Below are 27,233 nucleotides of genomic sequence, written 5' to 3' on the forward strand. Positions count from 1 at the left end.
TATGTTAGGCCTTGGTCTTGATATAAAATGGATTTACTGAGTAGTAGAGAAGATAAGCAATTGAACAGCAGGTGTGATAAGTGCAGTGAGTGTCGTGGAAGCTTGGGAAGGTCACCTTACCGCAGTGGGCATAGAGAATCAGGGAAGCCTTTTAAGAAGTAACATTTAACCCAAGACTTAAAGAATGAATAGAAACTTTACAAAAGAAGTTGGGGGAGGTTGGGCAGCAAGTTGTTCCTTTAAGGGTCATGAGATCTGGGGAGTTGTAACAAAGTCTGGGAGAGAGTTGCTCCGATTTTCATTTGAGAAAGGCCACTCTCGACTGCTTGAGGAAAGTGGTCAGAGAGAGCTGGGAGACTGTTCAGTAATTGCAGGACAAGGGGTCTAGACCAGGGTAGGGGCAGTGGATATTTGAGAGGGTCAGGACTTGGTGATTGATGGGGGAAAGTGCTGGTCTGGGTTGGCCTCCATTTCACTCATATCTCTGATGTTTAATTTACAAAGGTTGCAGGGAACAAATCTAACTCTGTAAGCTCCAAGCCCCTAACTTGAGGAGACTTTCTGTAAACAGGAAGACAGGACCTTTCAGTCACTTTGCAAATCATCTCTCCATCCTGCTGGACATATCTGTAGACAGTTGAGGGCCTAGGTGTTGGCAGGGCTTCCTGTTCCAGAGTGGGATGGTTCCTGGCAGGCAAAGGGAAGCTGGAAACAGAATGGAGGCTGGGCTAGTCATGTACCTTGCATGAAGAGAAGAGAAGAAAGGAAACCTGGTAGTTTCCCTTGTGAGCCAGAATAGATGGTCAAAAACAACTTAAAAGGACAGATCACTCAAAGATGTTTATATTTGGTTTTAAAATGCCATGCATTGTTGGCAGTGGATTTACCTTGCCAAATGTTTTTTTAAGGCCTAGTTTGGCATTCCCTGAACACAGATCATCTGGGCAGCAGGGGGATGAGCTGAAACTCAGGAGGAAGTCCAGGTAGATGGTAGAGGAAGTCCCAAATGTTTGAAAAGTTGATGGAGGCCACAAGTCTCTCATTGCCCCAGTTGACGAATACTTATCTGTTTGTGTCCTGCCACAGAGCAGGGAGCTTCTCTGTCCCAAGCCTTGCCACATTGTGACCTGAAAAGTAGCTATCTAGTTCTCAGCACTCAATGCTTTCTACACACTGAACACTCACAGGGCACCTTCATCTCTGAGGGCAGCCAGCTGACCCAGGGCTCTGCAGCAACCTGGAGACCAAACCATATTTGGAGCCGAGGCAGGCTCTTTACAGACATTCTGTTATCAGCCCTGTACAAAGACCTAGAACAGAGGGCCTTTTTCCTGTTATTCCTAAGATTGCTGTTTCCAGAAAAGCCAGAAAATTAGCTTATCTTCCTGGCTCAGGCCTACCTAGGAGACTGTGTCTCACTTCACTGAAATCACTTAAACAAAGGGTCTCTGCACCAAGATCCCATAAGTAGGAAATGTCAAGGTGGCAGCCGCTCCCTACTGAAGAATCTGCAGCATTCCCTGGTCCTCCATCTGGCATCAGGGCAGTGGCCTGGTCCAGGCTAGACTTCACTGGGAACAATTAGTAACAGGCCCAAATCTGGAAGTACAGGGAAACTGGTTTTCTTGAATTTATTGTAAAATTAAGTGCTGTTTCTCTTTTGACTCACTTCCCTTCTCCTCGCCCCCCATACAATTTTAAGACATTTAAAGTGTACACCATAGTGATTTGATATATGTATACATTGTGAAAGGTTCTCCGCCAACCCATCTAGTTGAAAATCGTAGCATAGGTTTCCTGAGAAATTGAAAGAGGCAAAGTAGTCAAATGTGCCAGCAGCCAGCAGCGTTACCGTATAACCTCTACCCCTCCTTTAATGTCTCCTTGGATGAAAGTGGTGAAGGGGGCTTTGGTGGCTCATCTGAACAGATTCTCCACCATCATGACAGACAGGTATCAGTCTCACCTCACACTTAACCCCCCCCCCCCCCAACTCCACCCCTGAGGTCGTCATCCTCCGCATGCAGCCGGGAGGGAAGGAAACTGAGTTAAGCAACAGGTTCCACCCAGTCTGAACTTGAAAGGGGAGACGGCTAGGCGACCGGAGCTGAGTTGTGGGAGAGAGGAAGCGGCAGAGGAAGGTGGAAGGGAAATGACGGTGCATTGACACCGCGCTCACGTCACTCGGGCTCTCACATGGGCTTGTGTTTGTGCGCGTGTGGGGGAGGGAAGTTCTTCACGGGGTCATTCGGGGACTTTCGCCGTGCTTTGGGGTGAAGGGAGGTTTAGGCGCGGTAACCAGCCCCGCAGAGAGGGCTTGGGGAGCGCCTAGGAAATGCGAGTGTGTCCGGGGATTCAAATTCACCACCCTCTTCAGGACGCCGCCCCTGCTAACGAGCCGGGTCTGCGCCCCTAGCACTCCGCGCCCCGTTTTTTCAGGCCCTTTCGCGGCCTCTCCAACCCCATCCCCGCCCAGCCTCCAGCCCCAAGCTGTTGCCGCGAAAACCGGGAGAACGGACTGCGCCGCGCCCGACATCCTCTGGGCATGCTCGGTGGCGGGACCGGCTCTGCCGCGGAGGGCGCCCCCCCACCCCGCGACTGCCGTGGCGACCCGGCCCCGCACACTTCGGGGAACCGAGAAGGGGGCGCCGACCCGCGCGGCTGGAGCCCAGAGCACCCACCTACCCTGAGCCTTCCGGCGAGCAGAGGAAGGGCGGCCGAGGAGGCGAGAGACAGACCTCGGAGCTGCCCGCGGCTCCTTAGAAAGTAAAGCTCAGCGGGCGAGCGGAGCTGGATTCGCCGCCGTGGCGCAAGCGGGGCGGGGCGGGCGGGGTGGGTGGTGGTCTCCGCGGGTTGAACAAGATGCGAATTTAGTATCCGCCCACCCGCTTCTCAGTCCCAGCCCCCAGGAAATTCTAATTCTCGGGGAAAGTCTCTGGTTCTCGGAGATCCTTGGGGCGGGGTGCAGGGGAGCGCCTGGTACAAAATGGTTAAAACAAAGTCTATTCGCGTCATGCGGCCTCTCGCAAGGAAAGTGTGCACGCCCTTTGCTGATTTGAGTATTAGTTACCGGGAGTAAGTATGGTTGTGGTAGGGGAAGAAGGTGAGATACGGGATGCCTTAGGCTGGTGCCAGCTCCCGCCCCCAGGCCTCTGGCGGGGCGCACCTCGGGCCAGACGGGCACAGGGTGCTGGACCCGGGTGTTAGCGGCGGGTGGCGGGCGGCCGAGCGGCCAGTGTAGGCTCGGCTTGGCGGCTCACTCTCTCTGCCCCCCCCCCCCCTCAGGATTACCGAGAGGATGGGATGGATCTAGGCAGTGACGCTGGCAGCAACAGCAGCCGTACCAGTTCGCAGTCCAACTCCACCAAAGTGACCCCTTGCTCCGAGTGCAAATCCTCGTCGTCGCCGGGTTGCAGCCTGGACTCGTTGTCTGCCCTGGAAGACTATGAGGAGCCGTCCCCAGTTTACCAGAAGAAGGTGATTGATGAGTGGGCGCTGGAGGAGGAAGAAGAGGAGGACGACCAGCGCGACGAACCAGGATACCGGTATGACCGTTGTCCTGCCCAGGAGCCTGGGGACGTGAGCGCTAGGACCTGCAGCGGCGGCGGCGGTAGGGGGGCCACCACCGCCATGCCGCCCCCGGTTCCCAACGGTAACCTCCACCTGCACGACCCCCAGGACCTCAGGCACAATGGCAACGTGGTGGTGGCCGGCTGGCCCAGCGGTTCTCGAGGCCCCCGCCGGGCTGTCCAGAAGCCCCTGCCGGCGGGAGTCCGGCCCACGGACCCTGCGACGTGCGTCCGGGAGGAGCACCCGATGCCCCCAATGGACTGGGAGGCGCTGGAGAAGCATCTGGCTGGGCTGCAGTTCCAGGAGAAGGAGTTGCAGAACCAGAGCCAGGGGAGGACCAACTCCACCTCAGTAAGTTGGCCGGGGTGTGTGCCCACGCGCGCACACACACGCGAACACAGCCCGCACGCAGCCTGCTTGTGCCCTGTCGGTGCTCCCTCCCGCCTGCGGCCCCATGCATCCCCCCCTGGGGGGCCGGGCGGGAGCGCCTGCCTTCTGCTCCCCTGGGCTACGGTTGCTCCGTCTGCGAGCTGTCTAGGTTTGAAGGATGGGCAAAAGGCGGGGGAGAGGGGCCAGCCAGAGAGCAGCGCAAAGTCGGGTTAGTGGAACTGGCGACTCATTTTAATGGAATTACTTAGGGAGACGAGATTGTGAGTCACTTGCCTGAAAATACATCCGGGGAGATTTTGGCACCGCAGCTAGTGCCTGCGGGTGATTATTTCAAATCGTAATAGTTGTAGCTTTGTCAGCCGTGGTGGGTCTTCCTTCGTTACCACTGATGTCTCGCCAGTGTACAGGCACACACTCGCCCGCCCACACCTCTGGTCTAGCAGCGGGGTTGGTTCCATCGTGTAAGCGAATGATCGTGTATTTGGATGGTTGACCGGCCGTTCTCCTCTGAGACTTTCTTCCTTTCTGAAACCCGGCCTATTGTTGACCTGGGGAAGGAGGTGAATTGGCCTGCTATAAGACCAGGGAGGCGTTCTAGCCTCCGCGGCCTGACTCATTCCGTCCCTCTCCAGTGAATCCTCCTTGTTTTGATAAGAAACCTCTTGCACTTCCGTGCCGGAGGTCATTAAACCCAGAGAGGGAGGGGTGCGGGAGTGGGGACCCGAAGGGAAAGGCAGGAGGGCTACGTCTATAATAAGAAGCTCTGACCGTTTCGGACTTGTCTCCACGTCTTTTGTGCCCCTGGAGGAGGGAGGAGGGCAGATAAATGACTTAAAAGAAAGCATCAGGAATGCAGCACCCCTTTGTATCACTGTTTTGAGATAATGCAACAGTTGTAATTTGAAATCATTAAAAATGTCTCTAAATGGGGCTTAAAGGGCAGAGTTTAAATGAGCTTTCTTTCTGTGTGTGGCAGTGTGGCAGTGTGGGAAAATGCTTGTTTGCAGGTGTCATTTTTCCGCTTCAGGGCCCTGGGGCTACTGGAAATTGAGTGCATGCACTTCTTACTTCAGGGGTGAGGATGGTAACTGCGTTTCACAGAGAAATTGGCCCGGTTTCTATCAGCGAGAGCCCTGAGTTGACAGAGCCCAAGGGTTGTTCCCCCTGGAGAAACTACCTATTAAATTAACACACTCGTTTTAATCCCAGCTTTATCATGGCCACTAGCAGACATGAAATCTTTCTATTGCAGCCAATATATCTCTTGTACCTTGCAATAGAAAACATCCTTTTTTCTCCTAGTGCTTGAGAAAAATACCTCATTGAGCTCCCTGGACTTAAACCATGACCTGAAGATAAATAAGTTTTCGTTTACTATCGTGTGACATTTATATATTCCAGGAAAATATGATAACTCGATATACACATGAAATTAGGATTTGATAATGACAATGAGCTCCATTATTCAAAAGTAACTAAAATGTTATTGAGCACCTCTTGTGTTATTTGCTAAGTTTGAAATAAGAAACTGGAATTGTGGGGAGGGAGGTAAGAATGCAGACAGACCCCTCTGGGCACTTAAAATTTAATGGATTTCCCTCTGCCAACACACACACACACACACACACACTCACACACACTCACACACACACCCCTTCTTGTTTTTATAAAGACTTTGTAACTCTTATTTTCTTGGGCAATCTTTGAAATCATAGGCATGTCCTTACCTAGTGAACAATTTGCACATTTGATTTCCCCTGTCCCCCTCACTTGACTCCCTAACCCTCCTGAAAATGTCCCTTCTGGGCATTTCCACTACAAGTCACAGTGAAATTTGGGTTCCATTGCTTTAAAGCAAGTATGAGTACAAAGATAAAGGGGAAGGGGGGGTGGCCTTTGAGATTATTGCAATATTGAATTTTTCTATATTTTGGTTTGTCTTTGAGCAAAATTACTAACCAATGTTAGTTTAGAATAGTGTTTTTAAAAGTATAAGTTACCTTTGAAATCATCTTAGCATTTAGGAACAATGAAATAGAATTTCAGGTAGTTATGGTCAGCTTGGCCTTTTAAAACTTTTGTATCATTTTTATGTATACACTGGGTCATGAAGTAAGATTTCTTTCTCACTGTGGATCTCTATCATAACAGTTTGGAAACCCCTGTTTAAATCCTGTTTACTTCTGCCTGGAATTAGTGGAAAAATTTATAACCATAAGGACAGAAATTTAGGAATAATGGAGTTATGTATGAAGGGAAAGCCTATCTTTTTTTTTCTTTTTGACAGTGACAGAGAGAGGGACAGATGGACAGGAAGGGAGATAGATGAGAAGCATCAATTCTTCGTTGCAGCACCTTAGTTGTTCATTAACTGATTTCTCATATGTGCCTTGAGGGGGATGGGGGGCTAGATCAGAGCAAGTGACCCCTTGCTCAAGCTGTTGACCATGGTCATGTCTATGATCCTATGCTCAAAGCCAGCAACTCCGCGCTCAAGCTGGTGAGCCCACACTCAAGCTGGCAACCTCGGTTTTCGAACCTGGGTCCTCCTCATCCCAGACCAATGCTCTATCCACTGCACCACTGTCTGGTCAGGCGGGAAAGCCTGTCTTGAAAGAATTGTTGAAACCAAATGATATTTTTGTTATTCTTTAAAAGTTATGTGTAAATAGAATTACTCTGTAATACTGGGAGCAGGGGTTTACATGACAGTGAGGAGACAGGTTTTCTTTGAAAAGAACTACTAATCTTATTCCCACCTTGTTTTGCTCATTCTATTTTGATATTCAGTGGCTGGTTCCTTCTCATCATTCCAGTCTCTATTCAGTTCTCACCTTCTCAGAACAGCTGTCCCTGACCACACTCCCTAAATAAACTGAGGAGCTTCACTCCCTTCCTTGCACTCCTGGTGTATTTTCTTAGTACTTACGATTACCTGGCCTTAACTTGTTCAGCTCACTTTCATTTTTAGTCTCTCTAGAATCTGATTAGAGTGCATCAGGTTTGCCTAATTTTTAATTGCGGTAACCTAGTGCCTGCAACAGTGCCTGGGAGATATATATATATATATATATATATATATATATATATATATATATATATATATATATATATATATTATACTCTCTATTATCAAATGAATGAATGAAGGCGTTATTATGACTCACACACTGCAGACCTAAACTGTCCCTCTCATTTTACTATTGAGAAAACTGAGGCCTGGAGTTGTTTAGTGATTTGTCTGAGGACCCAGAGAGAAATCTATGAAAGCGGTGTTGTCCTTTCTGCTGACATTAGACTAGGTTTTTGTTTTCTCCTTTTAATGCTTAAAATAATTTGTTTGTTTGTTTGTTTGAGGGGAGGGAAGAGATGAGAAGCATCAACTTGTAGTTGCATCACTTTAGTTGTTCATTGATTGCTTCTCATACATGCTATGGGGGGTGGTGGGAGCTCCAGCCAAGCTAGTGACCCCTTGCTCAACCCAGTGACCTTGGACTTCAAGCCAGTGACCTTTGGGCTTAAGCCAGAGAACATGGAGTCATGTGTATGATCCTGTACTAAAGCTGGTGACCCTGTGCTCAAGCTAGTGAGCCCATGCTCAAGCCGGATAAGCCTGTGCTCAAGCTGGTAACCTCGGGTTTCAAGTCTGGGACCTCAGTGTCCCCAGTTGATGCTCTGTCCACTGTGCTGTCACTGCCAATCAGGCTAATTCTTAAAGTAATCTTAAATGAAAGGAAAGAGCTCCTATCTTCCTGAAGTAAATTAAAGGATTTCTTAATAACTAGTCCCTTCTTCTGCTTCATTAGTATTAAGGATAGAAGTAAACTAGAAAATAATCAGAATCCCTTTACTTACAAATCTCTTCTCAAGACAGGGTTTGATTTGGGTTTGTATTAATGGAATAACATTGAGTTTTGCAGGGTGAAACCATGACCATTCAGGGTCTTCTTACTTCCTATCCAGGTCTCCTTTTTTTGCCCTAGTGGCTGTAGCAATACACTCAAAGGAAGGACTGAGGTTCAAAATGTGTTGTCAATCAGGGAAGAGTTAGAGGCATATTGAAAAACTCCCATTAGCTAGGTGGCATCTGAAACCTAGGGCTGACCTTTTGTTCTTGAAGGGTTTAAGCAGCCAATTGCTCCCTTGGTGCCAGGTGCTAGTTAGTGGGGGGAATTGGGTGGGATGCTGTCTTCGACTGCTGGTATCAGAACACGGAAGTGCTCAAGGCGTCTTGAAGAAAACACTTTGGTGACCTAGCTTCCTGCTATCTTCTCAGAGCTGGCTACTCCAAGGTAAAGCTATGTCACCGCAGGTGGCCAAATCCTCCTTGATATCCTAACCTCCCACCCGATGTTAGAGCATTGAGGCAGCAAGTTTCCTTTATTTCACTTCCTTTTCGCCAACATTCTATTGAGCCTGGAGTGAATGCCTGATGCAGGCTGGGAGGGGGAGACATTCCACTCAACCATTGGAACTTCCCCCAGCAGTGCCCACTCCCGTTGGTCAGCCATTCTCATGGTATTCACATGGTTTTCACAGTCCTGTCCTAGGCCTGCATCACCTCAGGAGTGTAAATGCTCAAGGGCCACACACAGCTAAGCAGTAATGAAGGATACTGGGACTTGGTGCTTTTGATTTCAGATTTAGAACCACGGAGGCCAGTTTAAGGGAGTCCTGTTCTCATATGTTTGTATTCATCCTAAATTCTCATCTCCCTGCGTACTCTGACTCTGATGAACTGGCTTGGACTATCCTGAGAGAAACTTCCTTTTTTTTGTCCAGGACCTTAGTTTGTTCCAGGATCACTCTTTCTACCAATTCAAGGGGCTTCCCCACACATCACCAAGTGTGGTGGGGGTGCCCACGATCCCACTGTACTCCTTTTCTTAAACGGAGTGTCACTTCGCCTCTTTATCTCAATGATCTTTCCATGCAGTTTTCTCTCCTTTGAGGTCTGTGGTCCTTCATGTTTAACCAGTTATGTCTCTGGAAACTCACTCCCATTTTCTTTCTCGCACTTCTCTCTCTCTCTCTCTTTTTAAATAGCTCTGTGGAGGTAGAGTTAACATATAACCAACTGCACATATTTGAAGCGTATAGTCCGATGAGTTCTGACAAATGTATACGCCTGTAAAACCATTACTAAGGTCACCCCCAAAAGGATCCTTGTGTCCCTCTGTAATCTCGTTCTTTGACCAGTGATCTTACTTCCATCACTGTAGATTTGCTTGTAGTTTCTGAAATAAATGCAAGTGGAATCATATAATACATGCTCAATATTTGTTGGGCTTTTTGTTTTAATATGTAGAACATTAACATACTTTCATTAGTGAAAATTACACAGAAAAACATATTCAGAGAATTGTTACTCCATCCCTTACCCCTTCTGTTTATTTCAGTTCCCATTCCTGGTAGACAAGCAACTCTACTGTTTCTTGGTTTATCTTTCCTGTATTTCTTTTTGTAAATAAAGGCATATATATGTAATTTTGTTTCTTATTTTTTCTTCTTTTACTCAGCGGATAGTTATTGTGTGATACATGTGAGTTTCTGTGTATGTTTATGACTCCCTACTGTCTATTGCTAGATAGTGTTCCATTTTATGGATATACCCATGTCCCCTGTTGGTGGACGTTTCAGTTGTTTCTAGTTTTGTCTATTAGAGATGAAATTGCTAGGAACATTCACACAGGTCTTTGCAGAGACATATTCTCTCATTTCTCCTGGGGAAATACCTGGGAGTGGAATGACTAGATCATACAGTGGGTATGTATTTAACTGTTTAAGAAGTTGCCTGTTTTCCAAAAATGTTGACATTGCCATGGTTCCTAATACAATCCCTGTAACCATGGTTTTATCTCCCACTGGTTGCTCTAGTCTAGTCCATCTGTGTCCTTCAGACTTGCGGGACATCTCTCTTCAGATGACTGCTGCCCTCTCTCTTAAACCAACAAGAAAGTACCTGGACCATGTCTTGCATTCAACCAAAGTCATTACACCCATTGTTCAGAGAGGAAAGCACTCATTTTTATTTTTTTTTATTTTTTATTTTATTTTTTACAGAGACAGTGAGACAGAGAAAGGGATAGAGAGGGACAGACAGATAGGAATGGAGAGAGATGAGAAGCATCAATCATTAGCTTTTTGTTGAGCGTTGCAACACCTTAGTTGTTCATTGATTGCTCTCTCATATGTGCCTTGACCGCGGGCCTTCAGCAGACCAAGTAACCCCTTACTGGGTCCAGTGACCTTGGGTTCAAGTTGGTGGGCTTTTGCTCAAACCAGATGAACCTATGCTCAAGCTGGGGACCTCGGGGTCTCGAACCTGGGTCTTCCGCATCCCAGTCCGATGCTCTATCCACTGCGCCACCACTTGGTCAGGCAAGCACTCATTTTTAAATGAGAGAAGAGTTCTAGTTGTAGACCCAACACATCTTAATTCCAATTTTATTGTATTTTAATGCCAATGACAGGTGCATTTCCTGCCATTTAATGAAAAGATAAGAAAAATTTTAATCAGTATGTTAATTGAAAGCAAATTCTCCTGATGAAGTTATTTCCAAAGTACTTGAAAATAATGTGTGTTTTTTTTATTTGTTTGTACTATTAACTAGTAGCAAACTTTAAATTACCTACTTTTCTTCCTAGAATAGTACCAATTACAGGTTATTTTCAACGTATTATTCTGTAAGAATTACAGCCTGATTACTCCTTATCCATCAGTGACACTACTAAAGGAGCTTGAATGGCTGAGTAATTGGTTTCCTTGGTGACTTGGGCTATATTTAAATTACATGAGTTCCCATTTTTATAGACTGAGTTAAGAGGTCTTTATTACTACTACAAAATATAGTAGTTTACAAGTTTAATAAGTGATGTGATCCAGCAGCCTGGGACACAGCCCTGGAAGTGTGGTGTGTGTTGTATCCACCGAGTACGAGAACAAACATCAGAGACTTTCAGGAGTTTAGATGTTACTTTATTGGCCAGTTTAACCTGCGCAGGGACGAACTCCCAAGATGTCTGAAGACACCGTACTCACAAGGAGCTGCAAACGAGAGTCGCACCTGGTGCTTACAGCTAGGTCCTTATATATCCTAAGTGAGCAAGCATTATACAGAAGCAGATGTGGCAGTTAGCTATTCGCTAGGGAGGTCGCATGCAGCATAGCAACAGGGGCCGACATAGCAACAGGGGCCGGGCTTAGCTTAGTGGTGAATTTCAAACATAAACTTCTTTGTTCTCAGCCTCACAGGGGCCCTATGAGTACTTCCTGTTCCTGCTCCTTCAATAGTTACACTCTGGCAGCCACAGCAGGGCCCTATCAGCACCTCCCTGTTCTTGCTCCAAAATGTTACACTCTGGCAGCCACAGCACGCCTCCCTGAATCTAACAGTGTGTAGTTATCACTTATTCCTGTTGCTTGGGGAGCACTTCACGATGGCAGTAAAATCGTTTTGTTTCTTTATCATTACCAGAAATTATCAGGGCTAAATATATTCTGTGCTTCAGTCTGCATCCTTGAAATGTTTAGTGCCATCTTTGCCCTGCTTTTCTTACTTTTTTTTTTTTAGAGAGAGAGAAAGGGAGAGAGACAGACAGACAAAAGAAAGGAGAGAGATGAGAAGCATCAGTTCTTTGTTCTGTCACCTTAGTTGTTCATTGATTGATTTCTCATGTGTCTTGAGGGGGGCTAGGGCTCCAGCCGAGCCAGTGACCCCTTACTCAAGCCAGCGACCTTAGGGTCATGTCTATGATCCCACGCTCAAGCTCACAACCCCAGGCTCAAGCTGGATGAGCCAGCGCTCAAGCCAGCAACCTTGGAGTTTTGACCCTGGGTTCTCAGCGTTCCAGGCCAACGCCTTATCCGTTGCACCACTGCCTGGTTAGGCATGCTTTTCTAGTTTAGGTTGATTTTTGTTTAAGAGTTGCAAAGGCTGCTTTATCTGTTCACATGTACTCAAGATTTCAAAGAATATGATTGGATTAAAAAAAATAGGTGGCCTGACCTGTGGTGGCGCAGTGGATAAAGCGTCGACCTGGAAATGCTGAGGTCGCCGGTTCAAAACCCTGGGTTTGCCTGGTCAAGGCACATATGGGAGTTGATGCTTCCTGCTCCTCCCCCTTCTCTCTCTCTCTCTCTCTCCCTCTCTCTCTCCTCTCTAAAATGAATAAATAAAATTTAAAAAAAAAAGATGAGCATCTTTAAAAAAAAAAAAAAAATAGGTTGCACTGCCCTGGCCTGATGAGAGTGGGATCCAGATATGCAAAGGTAGCCAGTTTGAGCCTTAGGGCACATACAGGAATCAGATACATGTTTTTGTCTCTCTCTCTTTCCTCCTTTCTAAAAAGAAAAAAGAAAGAAAATAGTAGGTTGGTAATAAACACAAGTCTTAGGGCTGTGTGTGTGTATTTAAGCTATCATCAGATGATTCACCCTGTTGTAGGACAGCCTTTTAAATGCTGTAATTGGATTAAACGAAATCTTTGCCTACTAGTTGCTTTGTACATAGTGGTCCCTTTAGACATTCTAAGGAAAATTTTCAGAGTGAATATCTGAAAAATAGTCGTAGATATTATCACCAATTTGTTGAGTCCTTTGAACACCTCACCACCAACATCATTCACCTTCCTCTGTCCTTTTCTGGCTTTGCCCGCATTTTTATCCCCAGGACCTTGCCTGGCATTGCTTTCTCACTCTCTGGATGATCCAGCTCAAGCCCTTTGGTAAGTCAGGTTCAGGTGCTGCTGCTGATGTCCACCACCCCGCCTGGCACCTGCTTCCCCAAGGCCTGCTCTGAATCAGAGAGTCACCTTTTTGGGGAAACTGTATCTGATCATCTCATCTCCAAACAGCCTCTCTTCTGAACCTCTGATCTACTATGTACTATTTCCTCAGAATTGGTCCTGAAAGGCTTTCTAGTTTTAAGTGTTTTCATGTTCATTATCACATTTGCTCCTCATGACACCTGGAAATTGGACAAGGCAGTTATTATTTCCATTTTAGAAACAAGAAGACTGAGGCTCAGCAAAGTTCAGGAATTTGCCTGAACTTTCCTGCCTGACAAAACTCAGATCAAACCTGTCACGTTCTGGCTCTGGTTCCAGGCTCTTTCAGTGACATTGTCGTATATTCTAGATTATATTTTTTGTGGGTATGTCTCTTATTTACCACCCTCTCCATCAAAAACATACATAGTATAGGTTCAGGCATTTCCTGAGGAATAGACATTTGCTGAAAGCTTGTTATCTGGTTGGTTGATGTATTTTATAATACCCTTTAGCTTTAAAATTGACTCAAAACGCCTACACTCTGGAATTTTTTATTTATGCCAATAATAGTAATTCTGGGTCCTTTCTTAAAAGTTTATTGAAACTCTGAAATGTTACATTTGCATTTTAAAATAGAAATTTGTTTTTACTTCTGGATCTTTGCCCTTGAAGACATGAACGATTTTGTTTTCTTACATCTGAACTTCAGTCCTAAGTAAAAAAAGGGTTTTTGCGAATACTTTTCTTCAGTTGCTTCATGCTCCCTTGAGCTGTTAGGACAAGGTGATATTTTATACAGTCAGTGAATGGGAGATTATTTGCACACACTTCTGTAGACATTCAAGTGTCAATTATGAAACTGAATATTTTTAGTAGAAAAGTAATAGGATTTTAAAGATAGAAATGATCTGAGAGGTCATCTCATCAAACCCTCACCATTTTCAATGATGGAAACAGATGTAGGGAGATTAAACTTCTTCACCCAACTTCCTCAGCCCAGCCTGACCCAGCCTCAAGTCACCTGACTCACTAGTCCCACTTTTTTTAAATTTTTTTGTATTTTTCTGAAGCTGGAAACGGGGAGAGACAGTCAGATAGACTCCCGCATGCGCCCAACTGAGATCCACCCGGCACGCCCACCAGGGGGCACGCTCTGCCCATCAGGGGGCGATGCTCTGCCCCTCTGGGGCGTCGCTCTGTTGCGACCAGAGCCATTCTAGTGCCTGGGGCAGAGGCCAAGGAGCCATCCCCAGCACCCGGGCCATCTTTTGCTCCAATGGAGCCTCAGCTGTGGGAGGGGAAGAGAGAGACAGAGAGGAAGGAGAGGGGGAGGGGTGGAGAAGCAGATAGGTGCTTCTCCTGTGTGCCCTGGCCGGGAATCGAACCCGGGACTTATGCACGCCAGTCCAATGCTCTACCACTGAACCAACCAGCCAGGGCCAGTCCCACTTTTAATGAGTTCTCCAGCTAGTGCCACACCTTTTTTTTAAACATGTGATTTTAAAACTTAGTTTGGAGAACAGATCCATTTATATTATTAAAGATCTTCAAAAGTGAAAATGGATCTCTAATTTTTATTACTTCATGCTCCCTTGAGCATGAAGTGAAAAATTTTCAAATGATTGTTTGTTTTTTTAATCCACGTAGCCAGACAATTATAAATTTGCTTTCTTTCATTCAGACTTAAGATCAATATTGTGTGTATTTTTACCAACAGAACAGTTCTCTGCTTGGGTTGACAGTTTTTTTTTATTTTCTGTCATTGCTTCTTTCCCATCTGTAAACAGCTTTTTCTGCCTGTCCACCCGCCTTTCAGGCACTCCGCAGCGCATCCTCTCCTGTCACAGGGCGAGGGGGATGACGCCACTTGAGAACTTTGCCAGGAGCTACCTGAGTTCCAGGAGGCAGCGAAAGCAGCAGAGGGAGGGTTGAGGTACCTCTCTGCATCACTTCCTTATACGAAGCCCCTCCACTGACTGTCGGGGCCTTGAGGGGGTGCTGGATCCAGAAAGATAAGGGAGAAAAGATCTCTGTATGGTTCAGCCCAAAATTGGAAGCAGATTTTGTTCCATCTAGACAGAGTTTTAAATGAATATTTTATTATAGCCCCCCCCAAAGAAGAAATAACAAAACCAAGACTAAAAAGACTAGAAAGGTATTTGTGGATTTCAGGAACAGCCCATAAACTAGTCTCCATTAGGACACCTGGCACCATTGGCATGTTGGTGAGAACAAGGAACAGGAAAAGGGCCGTCAGGAATTTTTATGTTCCCCGTGTGATGTTTCTGAGTTCTCCGTTAAAGTCGTAGAGCTGAGTCATCAGTACTCTTCTTGTCAGGTCTAGGAGAGCTGTAATAGTCTCTCTCCTTAACTGGCCAAGTCTCCTCAGACCTGGCAGGGCCCTCATTTCCCCGGATACTCTTTGTTTGTTCATTTCCTTTGTTTTGTTTTTGGCTACTTCTGTGAATAATTTTGTTATTTTTCTTATATATTTGTTAAATAATTGTGTTAAGCATTTTCAATCACCAATCTTTATCACTTGTCTGTTTTCATTCCTGCATATAGTCAACCTAATTTTATTCTCTTCAATATTTGTTGTGTCATTTTAGGGTATTCCCATTTTTTCCCTACTTTCACGGTATTTTCTTCACAAAGTATATATATATAACTTGAAAATTGGAGCTTAGACTAGGAAATGCCGAGGTGACAAGAATGAATTCAGTCGGTGTTTGTGCAGCCCTGGGTTGAGGGTTTTTCAAAAGTATTCATAAAATATTTTTTAGTTACGCCTAACTTACATGGGATTGTATTACTGGAAGCTAGAAGAGTTATCAGTTTTCTTTAGTCTGGTTTGTTTATCTGATTTTCTAATAATTGCCACTTGTGTCTGTACATTTTACTGATCCCCCTACATCTCCACCCAAATATTTTATAGCTATCTGTAACTTAAGTGACCTTTTCCGTCATTGGTACTATCATGTTCTTCTTTTCCCTTCCATTTCGTAGTCTGTCTTTAGTACTTATGGTTCATGAAAGTGATTGTGACTCTTTCTGCCTTAGAGTATTAGCATAGTATACCAAAATAGTAAAAGCTTCAATTTTTATGGATTACTAGAAGCAGTGCATTAGTAGGCAGATGATTTCTACAAACTCTATCAGAGGGTTTTATTACCAATGTCCTAATAGAGATGAATGATTCTTCAAAATTCTTTCTTGTAGCAATAAATGTCTTACTTATTCCTGGAGTTGGTTTTTTTTCTTTTTCTTTTTTTTAAACAAAATATTACAAAAAGCTTCTAACAAGCAAGTGTGTAGGTTTGGCTTTTCAGTTGATGTTCCGTTTGCCAGGTAAACAGGGCTTGTATTCAGGGTGCTTGAGAGGACAGAGAACACCGTACAGCCACAGAGCCAGACCTCCAGGCAGCGGGTGTCGGTCAGCACACGGCCACCGAACTGTGTTATACCCTCAGGAGTAGAAGTGCGCACCCTTCACTTCCTCTAGGACCCCACGCCGAGGTCCCCTGCCTGCCTCTGTTTCCCCTTCTACTCCTGTGTGTGTAGAGAACCAGTTCAATGTCTATAAGAAAGTAACTTGCCCAGTACTGAGCACCTTTGGGGGTCAGGGCTCCTTGCCAGGCGCCTCATGGGCCACTTGGTGGGAGGGAGATCAGGACAGGCGCTATCCCTGGCCAGTTCGCTCCCAAATAGGTGCCAGGCATGCCCAGGGCACAACAACAGGTGAGTTGTGGCGGGTACTCAATTAATGTAACTTGATTCTGTTTCCTTCTTGGTTTGCTATAAAGGGAAGGAACTTCGTGGTCTATGAGGAGCCACTGAGCCATTTCACCCGCAGGTGTTGTGAAGTACCAAAGGCTACAGAATTAATATTAATATTTTAGAAGGCTTGAGAACATTTTATTAATTTGGGTTAAAGTGTGCAGAGAAATTGTGAGAATAGTCTCTGTACTCTGTGATTGGCATAACCAGGATGGCCCTTGGCATTGTATTGTAAATGCAAGGGGAGGAAAACATGGATTCCCAGACATTCCACCACACCTGTGGGAAAAGGGGTAAATGGCTAGCCAGGTGCAAGAAGAGAAAAGCCAAAATAAACCTTTTCTTATAGCAGTGAGCCATTTGCAGGCATTTGTCCCCACGAAAACTACCTCTCCTATGTAAATGCATGTGGTTAGTACATCTGACTCTGGACAGAGAGATGACAGATAAACACTAGAAAATATAGGAAGGCCTTTTAATATGTAAAGAGACACCTTTCTACCATTGTGTTGATTTGTAAATTTTGTTTTCTCCAAAATGATGTATGGCTTGCAAAATTGAACATGGTCCTATCATGTTAAAGGACATATGACTATAACCAATAGTGGTAAAGGGCTCCTAATTACAATTTTTGCTTCTGTACTTCCCACTTACAAAACTATAAAAACTAAGTAGAACAAAGGGCCGGGGCTCTCTCCCTCAGATTTCTGTCGGAGCTGCCGCCGCTTGGCCAAGCTAGACAATAAAGTTTTAATGTGTAAACGACGGACCTTGTTCCTGTCTTCCATGTTTCGGGTCCCTCCAAATTTGGATTAACAGTCTAAAAAAGATGAAAGAGAATGAGGTAATTTCTGCATCATTCCTAAGATCTTCAGCAGTGTTATAAATTTAGATTTGAGGTTAGAGCATTAAGAAGTAAAAACAAAACCCAAAAAGCTGCTGTGTTATGAAATACTGGGTCATTTTTGACATTAAAAATGTCAAGTCCAGCAGCATAAGAGCTTGTATCCCATTTCCCCTATCCAAAGAAAGTCTAATATTAAACTTATTTCCAAAATAAGAAGGGTCTGGCCTGTGGGAAACTGGCACAGTGTCTTAGTTGCAAAGAATTTAAAGTCTAATCTCCACTCCTATAAAAAGAACATGTTTTCAAATAGTTTTGAAACCAATTTAGCCTTCTGTTTTTCTCCTCATGGCACCAAGATCTAAAAACTATGTCTCTTATGAAAAGTACAACTTTTTTTGTGTGCAATCTCACATAATTTTTGGTCCATTTTGACCTGATCTGACATTTTGTCATGAGCACAACTGCATCTTAAGGGCTCTTTTTTTATTTCCACCCTGACATTGGTTCTGTAAGGAGTAAGAGAGAAGACCCCTGGTATTTTTTTTTTTGAATACTTAAAAGTATGTAATCTGTGATCTCCTGTTAGAGTTGTTACCCAGTTTACAGTGGCTCCACAATCTGACCCAAATAGCCCTTAAAATAAGATCTTGTTGTAGAACAATTTAGGCAGCAGTAATTTTAAAACTTTTTGAGTGCCTACTTTACTGTGGTATGGTGGTTTCTGTATTAGGTTTATTGTTCTAGTGTTTTATACAGAAATACTCAGCAAAGTGAATGTACCACTGTTGTGCTTGTACTAACACATGAGTAAGACCCCAGGGCACTGGAAGTGGTAATTAACACTCTCTTTTACTAGTAAACAATGACCCCCTGGGAATCAGAATATTAGAGCTGGAAAGATGGCAAGGATGGCAAAGCCAGATGCTGGCAGAGGTCACCTAGGTAACTAATAAGAGCAGTGGGCCAGGAGGTAGGAAGACTGGTGACCTGGAGGAAGGGGCCCAGGGATGAGTGGCAGCTGTTCTTTCATACTGGCTGACCTGTCACCATGTCAGAATATAGTCGCAGCCTTCCAATATGTCAGGAGAAGACTAAGACCCAGGCCAGGGTTTTATGAGAAATGAAATATGAAATTTTGACAACTAACTTTAAATACACACAATTTGGAGGTTAACAAACTGATCTGTGGCTCAAAATATGTCCTCTGGGCTATCAGTTACTCATCCCACACCTAACCCAATCTTCTAGTTTTACAGATGAAAAAAACTGAAACCCAAAGAGGTTAAATGACTTCACTGAAGTGGGGGTCAGGTAGGGCAAGGTAGGGGTGGCTTGCTGAGAGGTCTGGTGAGATCCTAGAAATGAGAGACCTTAGAGAAGAAAACGCATGGAATGTTCTTATTTACTGAGTACAAAGTAGCTGTCCCCCACCTCCTCCTTTCAAGTGCTTATAGTACCATAATTTGAAACAATAGCATCCAGAGGAACAAGAGCTGCCTTACACAACTCTATTTCAGTGAATTCTTATTTGCATCCCATTTCTTAGAACTTACTTGCCTCTTTCATCTTCAAAGCAGTTCAAAAATTGACTTGTTATTTGGATTCAAGGAAATATATCGTGATTTATTTTCATTATTTATGAATAATGAAGAGGGAAGATCTCTTTAAGAGCAGGTTATCTTAAAGAGATCACACTGCATGATGTGTAGCCTCAGTTCTTTTATATTCTGGAAACTCATCTGGGAACATCTTAGTTCCAAAGGGTGGTAGGGCTGAGTTTTGATAAAATTTCTTGTTGTTACATGGCATCTAATGAAACTTCAGTATTGCTGAATCATTTTGAGACTTTATTTAATTGCAGCTATTACTACATTAATATTTAGTGGGGCCTGTGGAAAGTATAGAGGTTGGGAAGTTATATATTTTTTTTCCTCTTGAGAATCACTGGCTCTAAGTATAAAGTCAGTGTAGATTTCAAACAAATGAGACAAGTTTGGGGTATTTTTACACTTTCCTTTTAAAAGTAGGAAATATTGTTCATTTCACTTTTTAAAAAAAAAATTTAAAAACTCCTTATTTTGGAGTAACTTTAGATTTACCAAAAAGTTATGAAGCCATTACAGAGTCTCTGAATATCCTTCACCAGCTTCCTCTGATGTTACATCTTTTCTGTGGGATATTTGTCAAAACTAAGAAATGCAGAGTGGTACAATATTATTATCTAAACTACATGCTTTATATGGATTTATATTAGCTTTTCAAATTAAAAAGGTTGTATTGAATCTGTAGGTAATAGTAATGTATCCTCATGGACTATGGCTCAAGGATAGAGGGGAGGGTTCCTCCATATTCTACAGCATGTTCCCATAGTCTTCCAAGCAGACATCAAATCTAAGCCAAATTCCTTTTTGAAGACGAGTCCTCTAGCTCCTCTTCCAGGAAGGTTGCCTTCCCTCGGTGCCTCCTATGTAGAAGCTGCAGGTACTCTGTGGGGAAAGGTATGTAAAGAAGGGGCAGCAGAGAGAGCGAGGCAAAGAGAGGGACATGGCACACATGCACATGGGCCTGTGAGGGTACCACTCCTCTACACAGGAAGGCGGCATTGAAGGGGCTGTGTTTGAGTGCCCAAGTGTAGAAGTAAGCTAAATGCTTGCCCATTGTCTGCTTCCATGGACAGCCACAGGTCGTCATCCTCCTTTGGAACGTTTTTTTTTTAACTAGGGAGCAGCTTTTCTGCTTAGGTATTTACTTCTTTCAAGTCGGTTTCTGGTGGGATTGCAAAGGTTCTGAGTGTGTAGGATGAAAGTTGCCACAGAGGGAATGAATGACAGCGGACTACAAAGATCTGTAAGTGACCTAAGGGACAAATGCCACTCAAGATGTGAAGTGAGTGCTAAGTCATAGGAATACATCTGGGAGATTTCACAGATTAGGAATTCTGAGAAAAGAGGTTTGAGGTTCCTGTAGGAGTGGAAAAAGAAAGGAAATTGGCATATTGGGAGGTTTAATGTGTGTTGATTGACTGAGTGATCCAAATTTGAAAAATTAAGCTACTAATGGACACCGGCATAGTTTTGTCAGCAATGGAAGGATGTCTCCGTGACTCAGTGAATCCTCGTAGAAAGGATTTCCCAGTTATTCATTCCTGCCTTTGGATGGTGGGATTTGGCTGACAGGATCAGTGGTTTTCTCTTAAGGCTTGTTAAAACTTCCCAGAATTCTTTCACTAATTACATGTTCAGTGTACTGTGGATTATGATACTACTGACTAAATTATATGGGTTTTGCTTTCTTCAGCAAAACCCATATAATCTTATTGAAAACTGCTTTCTAGACCAAAATATTTTAAAAAGCTGCTTCACTTTATATAGTCTCTTTATGTTCATTAGGGGCTGTGTTCAAAGACTGGGCATGTGGGCATCCTGACCTCCGTATTCTTAGCTCACGTGTTTTGTATCCAGCGTGAGTTACCCTTCCTGATAACTCTTGGTCCCTTTTAGGGCATTACTCCTTTACCGCTGTGTGGGGTTTTGTGGGAGGGTAGTTATAAGTGGCTAATTCTTGCACTAGGAGCCTCAGCCCAGGTTCTCCCTTCCTCCCTCCACTGGACTTGGAGTCTGGCACTCACTGGAGATCCTCAGGAGCAGGCTGAGCCCTTCCCCGCTCCTGCTGCCCAACTTCCCCTGGTTTCTCTGGATTTCCCTGGGGTTCCCTGGGCTCCCCTGGATTTCCAGTTGCAGCTCCATGTCCATCTCCTGCTGATTCTGTGAGTTTAAAACCGGTCTTGGTTTCCAGTCAGGAACCCTAACTGAACGGCAGGCACCTCTTGACTTAGGGTTCAAGTTTAAACATGACAGTCGTAGGCCCAAAAAGACTACATAGAAGTCTTTAAGGTTTTTGAGTCACAGAGTCACTATCAAAAGTGGAATGGCCCTTAGAGCTCATCTGGCCCAATCTCTTTCATTTTCTTGGTGAGGAAATAAGTGACAGCAAAAGACACCCTCGAAGTGTCACAAAGGGAACACACCACACTGACATCCTCCAAGGAGACCTCATGGCCCTTCTGCCCAGGGCACCTTGTCGACACTCCCTCACTCTGCTCCCCTGCTCCCGTCACCCCTGCTTTCTGCTTATGGGGTGACTGTGCAGAACTAAGGGTGGCTGGCATCAGTGACCTTGGCAAGGATCAGAGCTACCTGACCCAATAGGAATTCAACCTATGACTCATGGTGTTAATACCAAGGTTCGAGCACTGAGCTAACACATCACAGTTGCAGGGGTTACCCCAGTGCCCTCTGATGACAATCTAGATGTGTCCTCTTATTTCAGTAAACACATCCCAGGCATGTGAGCTGGCACCTTGTTTATGGAATATTGACCACTGCTCCTAAAAGCCATCTTTCACACAATAAAATAATCTTGTAATTTTCTTGTAATAAATTTAAAGTGTGTGTGTGTGTGTGTCTGTGTCTGTGTGCACGCGCGCGCACTGCAAGGAATTTAATGATAGTCAACTCTGCTTGAAATGCCATTTCCTTGTACCCAGAGAATTGGGGTGCTGTGGGGAATCGCACGCACCTTTTAGGGAATTTCATGGGAAGAAGCTATTTGAATTCAGTAGTGAACTAGTGTTCAATTTCCTAGCCTCCAGAAACTTCTTGAGTATTTTGATTTAAGGGAGTTGAAGATTCATGAGTTTTTCTGATCATAACTACTAGATACTGTAGGCTCGGAAGGTGTTGTAACAGATGCTCCAGCCTTTTTCCCTAATGAGTTATTTGTGCGTTCCCTGAAGCCTGAGGCACACTAAGCCAAGATGGGGCAGAGAGGTTGATGTGCCAGATACTGACAGGATAGGGGGCAGAAAGTCAGGCATGCTAATGCCAGCCACTTGAGCACCCCATCCTGGGACTGCCTTTCAGAACTACGTGACACTTCACAGGCATGTCCAAGGAGGTTAGAGGAACGCCACCCTTCCCCCATCCATCCAAGTTATGATTGCACCAGGAGTCTTGGTTAGGAGCCAACAGGTAAGTGCTCTGTCATTGTAGGACCAATGATTGGCACAACCTGAGGTAAAGGTTAATTCTCTACTCTACCCACCCACAATGAAAACCATTGAAGGTCAAACATGGTTTGCAACTGTGAAGGTGTTATAAAGTACTGCACTCCAGATTCTGAAAGGCACTGTACCTCACTTCAACGAGTTCACGTAAATTTTAAAGAGTTTTATTAGAGGAGGAGATTTATTAAATATGCCAGCCACATATGGCTGACATGGGGCAGCAGACCCAAATCGTGCAGTCCCAAAAATAGTTCAAGGGCTGCTTATATACCCCTGATCACACATGGGCAGGGGAGAGCATGACAGTCAGGGTACTAGCTGACAACATTTGTTTAGGGAATACACAGAAACATTAAGGCTTTCAAGGTAACACAATCAAAGATGTTTACAAATCTTTCAGGGTTCATCTTCCCTCATTAGCCTAGAGCAGTGTTTCCCAACCTTTTTTGTGCCATGCCCCACCTTAACCTTTCTAAAATTTTTATGTCCCCCCCATGTAACATACATAATTTTTAACATTAAAAAATTGATTTGTTCACTTAATAAACATAAATGATAGGTTCTAGGAAGAAATCACTATGAAATTGTTAACAAAACACAGTAAGTAAAATTTCAAAACATATAATGAAAAACAAATTTAAATTCCAAATAATTTTAATACAGATTTTTCTATATTAATTTATTATTTTAATTTAGTGTGGTCCTTGCGCTTGATGCTTGCTGCACAGAGATTTTATATTAGGTTCCAATTTGGTTAGCTTTAGTCTCAAGTCTCCACGTTGTGTTATATCCAGCCGATTTCTTTTTTATACCAGTAAATCATTTACAGCACTAAATCCACATTCAGCTAAAAATGAAGATGGAAACAGTAGCAATAGTTTTCTTGCACATTTGGTTGAATTTGAGTATTTGATTTCTGTTTCCTCACAAAGCCATGCCATTGCTCCTTTGATATTAAATAAAGCTTTAACTGACTCATCATTTTGCAATTCTGCGAGTTCTTCTTGATACTGCATATTTGATATATCAGACAAATCCACTAACATTGGCTGCATCATCCATGTTGGGAAATCAATTTGTTTTAAATCAGAAAATCTTTCTTTTAAATCAGCCGATAGAATATTCAAATGACTGACAATAACAAGTAAAATGGTATCAGTTACTTCACATTTTTGGAGCCAATGAAAACTGTTTAAAGTTTTTGTTGTTAATATGTTTCTGACATAACTCAATATTGGTACTGAAACCAAATATCTTTGCTTTTGCATCGACAAGAGTTTTATTTGTTCCTTGAAAGTTGCTTATTTAATATATTTAGTTTTTCAAAGATATCGGCTAAATAACTCACAAATGCTTTACCATCTATTGCTAACAGATACTTCATTTCAGGTTTGTCGCTTAAAAAATCACTAAGAGTATCAAACAGTTCCATAAATCTTTTCCAACAGTTTCCTTTAGATAGCCATCTTACTTCAGTATGAAGTAAAAGTCTCACATGGTCTTCATTTTGTTCTTCACAAAATAGCTTGAAAAGACGCTCACATTTGCCACTAGCTTTAATAGCATCAACACACTTTTTATTACTGTATGTAATACTTCATTCAGAACAGGCGAGATGTTTTTAGCTACCAAGTTTTCCCTATGAATAACACAATGCACAAGAATCATTTCTGGATTCGCATCTTTCATCAATTTTAAGCAGCCATTTTTCTTGCCCATCATATTGGGAGCACCATCTGCAGCACAAGATGTTCTATTTTTCATTGGTATATCATTGACATCTAAGTAGTTTTTTAGCTTATTATATATATATCTTTGGAGGTAGTGGTGCTTTCTAATCTTTTACAGAACAACATTTCTTCAGCAAAATGTCCTTTATCAATATCTCTTACGTAAGTTGTCAATACTGCCTCACTGTCTCTCAAAGTTGATTCATCCATTTGCAAGGAGAACTTTCTTGTTTTCAGCTTTTCAATAAGTTGTTTTTCAATATCCTCACTCATTTCGTCTATTCTCCTGCTAACAGTATTGTCACTGAGTGGCATAGCTTTTACATCTTTGTCATCTTTTTCAAGAACCGTTTTAAGAAATGCTGATATTGACGGTTTTATTAAATTCTCTCCTATAGTGTGATTTTCTCCAGTTTTAGCGATGAATAAAGAACTTTGATAACTAGCCTCAAGAACACGATTATTAGTTGAAGTTTGAGCAGTAAATAGAGACTTTAATGTTGTTCTTTTTTCAAAATTTTTCTTTAAAGTTTTAAAGTAACTCAAATCTGAATTAATATGAGCACTATGTTTCGCCTTCAAATGCGCCTCAAGACGACCTCGTTTCATTGATTTGTTGGTCAAGCATTGCTGGCATAAAAGACAAAAAGGAATCCGCTCATCGTGAACAGCGGGTATGAACCCAAATTTTAAATATTCCTCTGAATATTGACGAGTTTTTTTCTTGCTTGCACCACTCATTTCACGATGGGCTATAAGAAATAAAAATAAGATCAATTAAAAACTAATATTAAAATATGTGTTAAAATATATTCAATGTGACATAGAGTAAACGTATACTAAAAATTCATATTTATTTAAATGTATATAACACATTTACTACACTACTACCACAAATCAAAAGGTATCTATATTTTTTCCACTTGACAAAATTTTCTGGAAAGTTATGCTTCTAAAATTAAAATTGTCGTGCATGCACTATTATAGCCCCAATAATATTTATAAAATATTATTGCTTTCTAGCCCCGATGCAAGAAGTACTTAATAAAGAGTTTAATCTTGATAAAAATAAAATCAAATACTTACCAATTATATCTATACTATATATATATATGTATATTTATTAAATCAATGAGCTTTTACAACAGTTTTGACTTATTTCAAATTAACACCAACTGAATGATGTGAAACACTACAGAAGTTGCGATGGGCCAATTAAGTGAGAATAACTGCGTTGTTTAGAGAGTTTTTAAAACATCCGGGGTTCCTCGCAGCAGACAGCATGCTCCGTGGTGAACCCAGGATGAAGTTTACTTGATGACACCAATCACCTAGTTGATATTTTGGTCTCGTCAAACGAAATTATACTTAATAATTATTTACCGCAATTATTTAAGAATTGCATTTTTTGTTAAATTTGGCATGGATATCTAGCATTGCATTTAAATGGCCCGGGGCGAAAGAGTTCAAGTTGTGTGGAGTCCATTTTCAAATTGCCCTCCTTAACTATCGAATTGCCCCCCTGTGGGGCATATGCCCCACTTTGGGAAACACTGGCTTAGAGGTATTTTACCCTCAAGATTCCAGGAAGGGGGAGGAACTACAATCAATGTAGGGTGGTATGTAAATGCTGCCTCCCATTGAAAGAGAAGATGTTTCTCTTTTAACCTTTATTTTAGATTTAAACTAAATGACCTATTGTCCTTGCAAGCCAGAAACTTCTACATTCTTCTCCCTCCCCTCCCTGAAGGAGGGACGGGATAGGAAAGTCTGCCCTTTCCTCCCAGAATAGCAATATTAATTTTCAGCTTTTTGGTACCTTACAACAAAGGGAAAAATGTTTCCTGCCACACATCATCCAGCTGAACAAGTCTGTACCTGTTCACCTGGTTGTTGGCTAGCATAAGGAATGGTGAGAAGAACCGTGTGCCTTAGAGCGAAGGCATTTTCAGTACATAACGGCTTGGTTTCCGGCATGCACGTTCACTGTGCCCTTCCTCTAATCTTGACACTGTAAGTAATGCCAGACAGAGCCTTTCCTATGGAACATTGCAGATCTCGTTGAAATGGTGGTACCATCACCAGCTCAGGATAATCAGCTCTTTAGGAGAGCCGTTTGCTACAGGAGAATCACCAAATGTTTTTGGCAGATGGGAACCTAAGGACTCCCTGTAGGGTGGGTATCTCCCATCAGTTTCCATTGCTCTTTTCTTTTGACAGGTGGCCTCTCCCTTTTAGTTATCCTATAGAATAACTAGAAAGTAAATGGCCACATACCATGAATAAAATTACTTACAAATCTCTATCAAAAACAAAATGGTGAAGTAAAAAAAAAAAAAATGAATTTTCTATTTAGTATAGTTACTTTGCTATGTGACCTAAAGGCTTAACCAGGGCTAGAAATTATGAAATACATAAGAAGTGCATGGATTTTTTTCCTAAGCATCCTTCTCCATTAAAAAAAAAAGGAGGGGGGGCTTTACTATGAGGTGATGCTTCCCACTTCTCCTCTCTTCTCTCTCTTTCCTCTCTCTAAAATCAACAAATAAAATTATTTTTTAAAAAGTCTTTAGGGTGTACCCAAAGGTGTGTAATACTTGAAAAAAAATGACAATTATGTATGATTGACTTTAATATGTACCAGTGGCCATACATCTAAAATCCTTTCTCAGAACAGTTGTGTAACTCCTCAATTTGATAGCTTTTCTAAAATGTGTCACCATGCTCCCATAAATGTAATGAAAGCTTTTTCTATATTAGAGCCATGTAATTGGAAGATGGAATGTTTCCTGCTCCCTACATAACTGCACAGTGATTAAGTATTGACTGGGAGCCAGGAGTGACAGCCAAAGGCCGCACCCTGGTGAATGCTGAGGTGCGATGCAAAATGCAAAAACAGGGCCACCCCCAGCAGCCCTGGCTGCTTGCTGTGAAGTGGGAGTTCGCCTGTTGTGAGTTATGCGTGCAGTGTCAACATGAGGACTGCAGTGGAAAAACACAATTTGAAACAAGTGATTCCTTTAAAAGCAGCTCAGCTCTGTTGAAAGAAAAAATATACTTTGTCCAGAGCAATCTGAATAAT

At 43.1% G+C, this 27,233-nt stretch overlaps 1 protein-coding gene across 4 annotated transcripts in view; it reads left to right on the forward strand.

The window, feature by feature from the left end:
* Positions 1–2,138: 2,138 nt before the first annotated feature.
* Positions 2,139–27,233, forward strand: part of SCHIP1 (schwannomin interacting protein 1) — a 188,006-nt gene continuing 162,911 nt past the window's right edge. The window contains exons 1-3 of one of the 4 annotated variants that reach the window (XM_066259051.1): positions 2,139–2,766; positions 3,286–3,545; positions 3,679–3,921. In XM_066259051.1, the coding sequence (XP_066115148.1) occupies positions 3,304–3,545; positions 3,679–3,921 (485 nt within the window). In that variant the 5' untranslated portion in view covers positions 2,139–2,766; positions 3,286–3,303. Of the gene's footprint in view, positions 2,767–2,939; positions 3,076–3,275; positions 3,922–27,233 lie in introns of those variants that run through there. The other 3 variants (XM_066259047.1, XM_066259048.1, XM_066259046.1) reach the window with 3 other exon arrangements.

Source organism: Saccopteryx bilineata, chromosome 2 (genome assembly GCF_036850765.1).
Source record: "Saccopteryx bilineata isolate mSacBil1 chromosome 2, mSacBil1_pri_phased_curated, whole genome shotgun sequence".
NCBI classification, from domain to species: Eukaryota; Metazoa; Chordata; class Mammalia; order Chiroptera; family Emballonuridae; genus Saccopteryx; species Saccopteryx bilineata.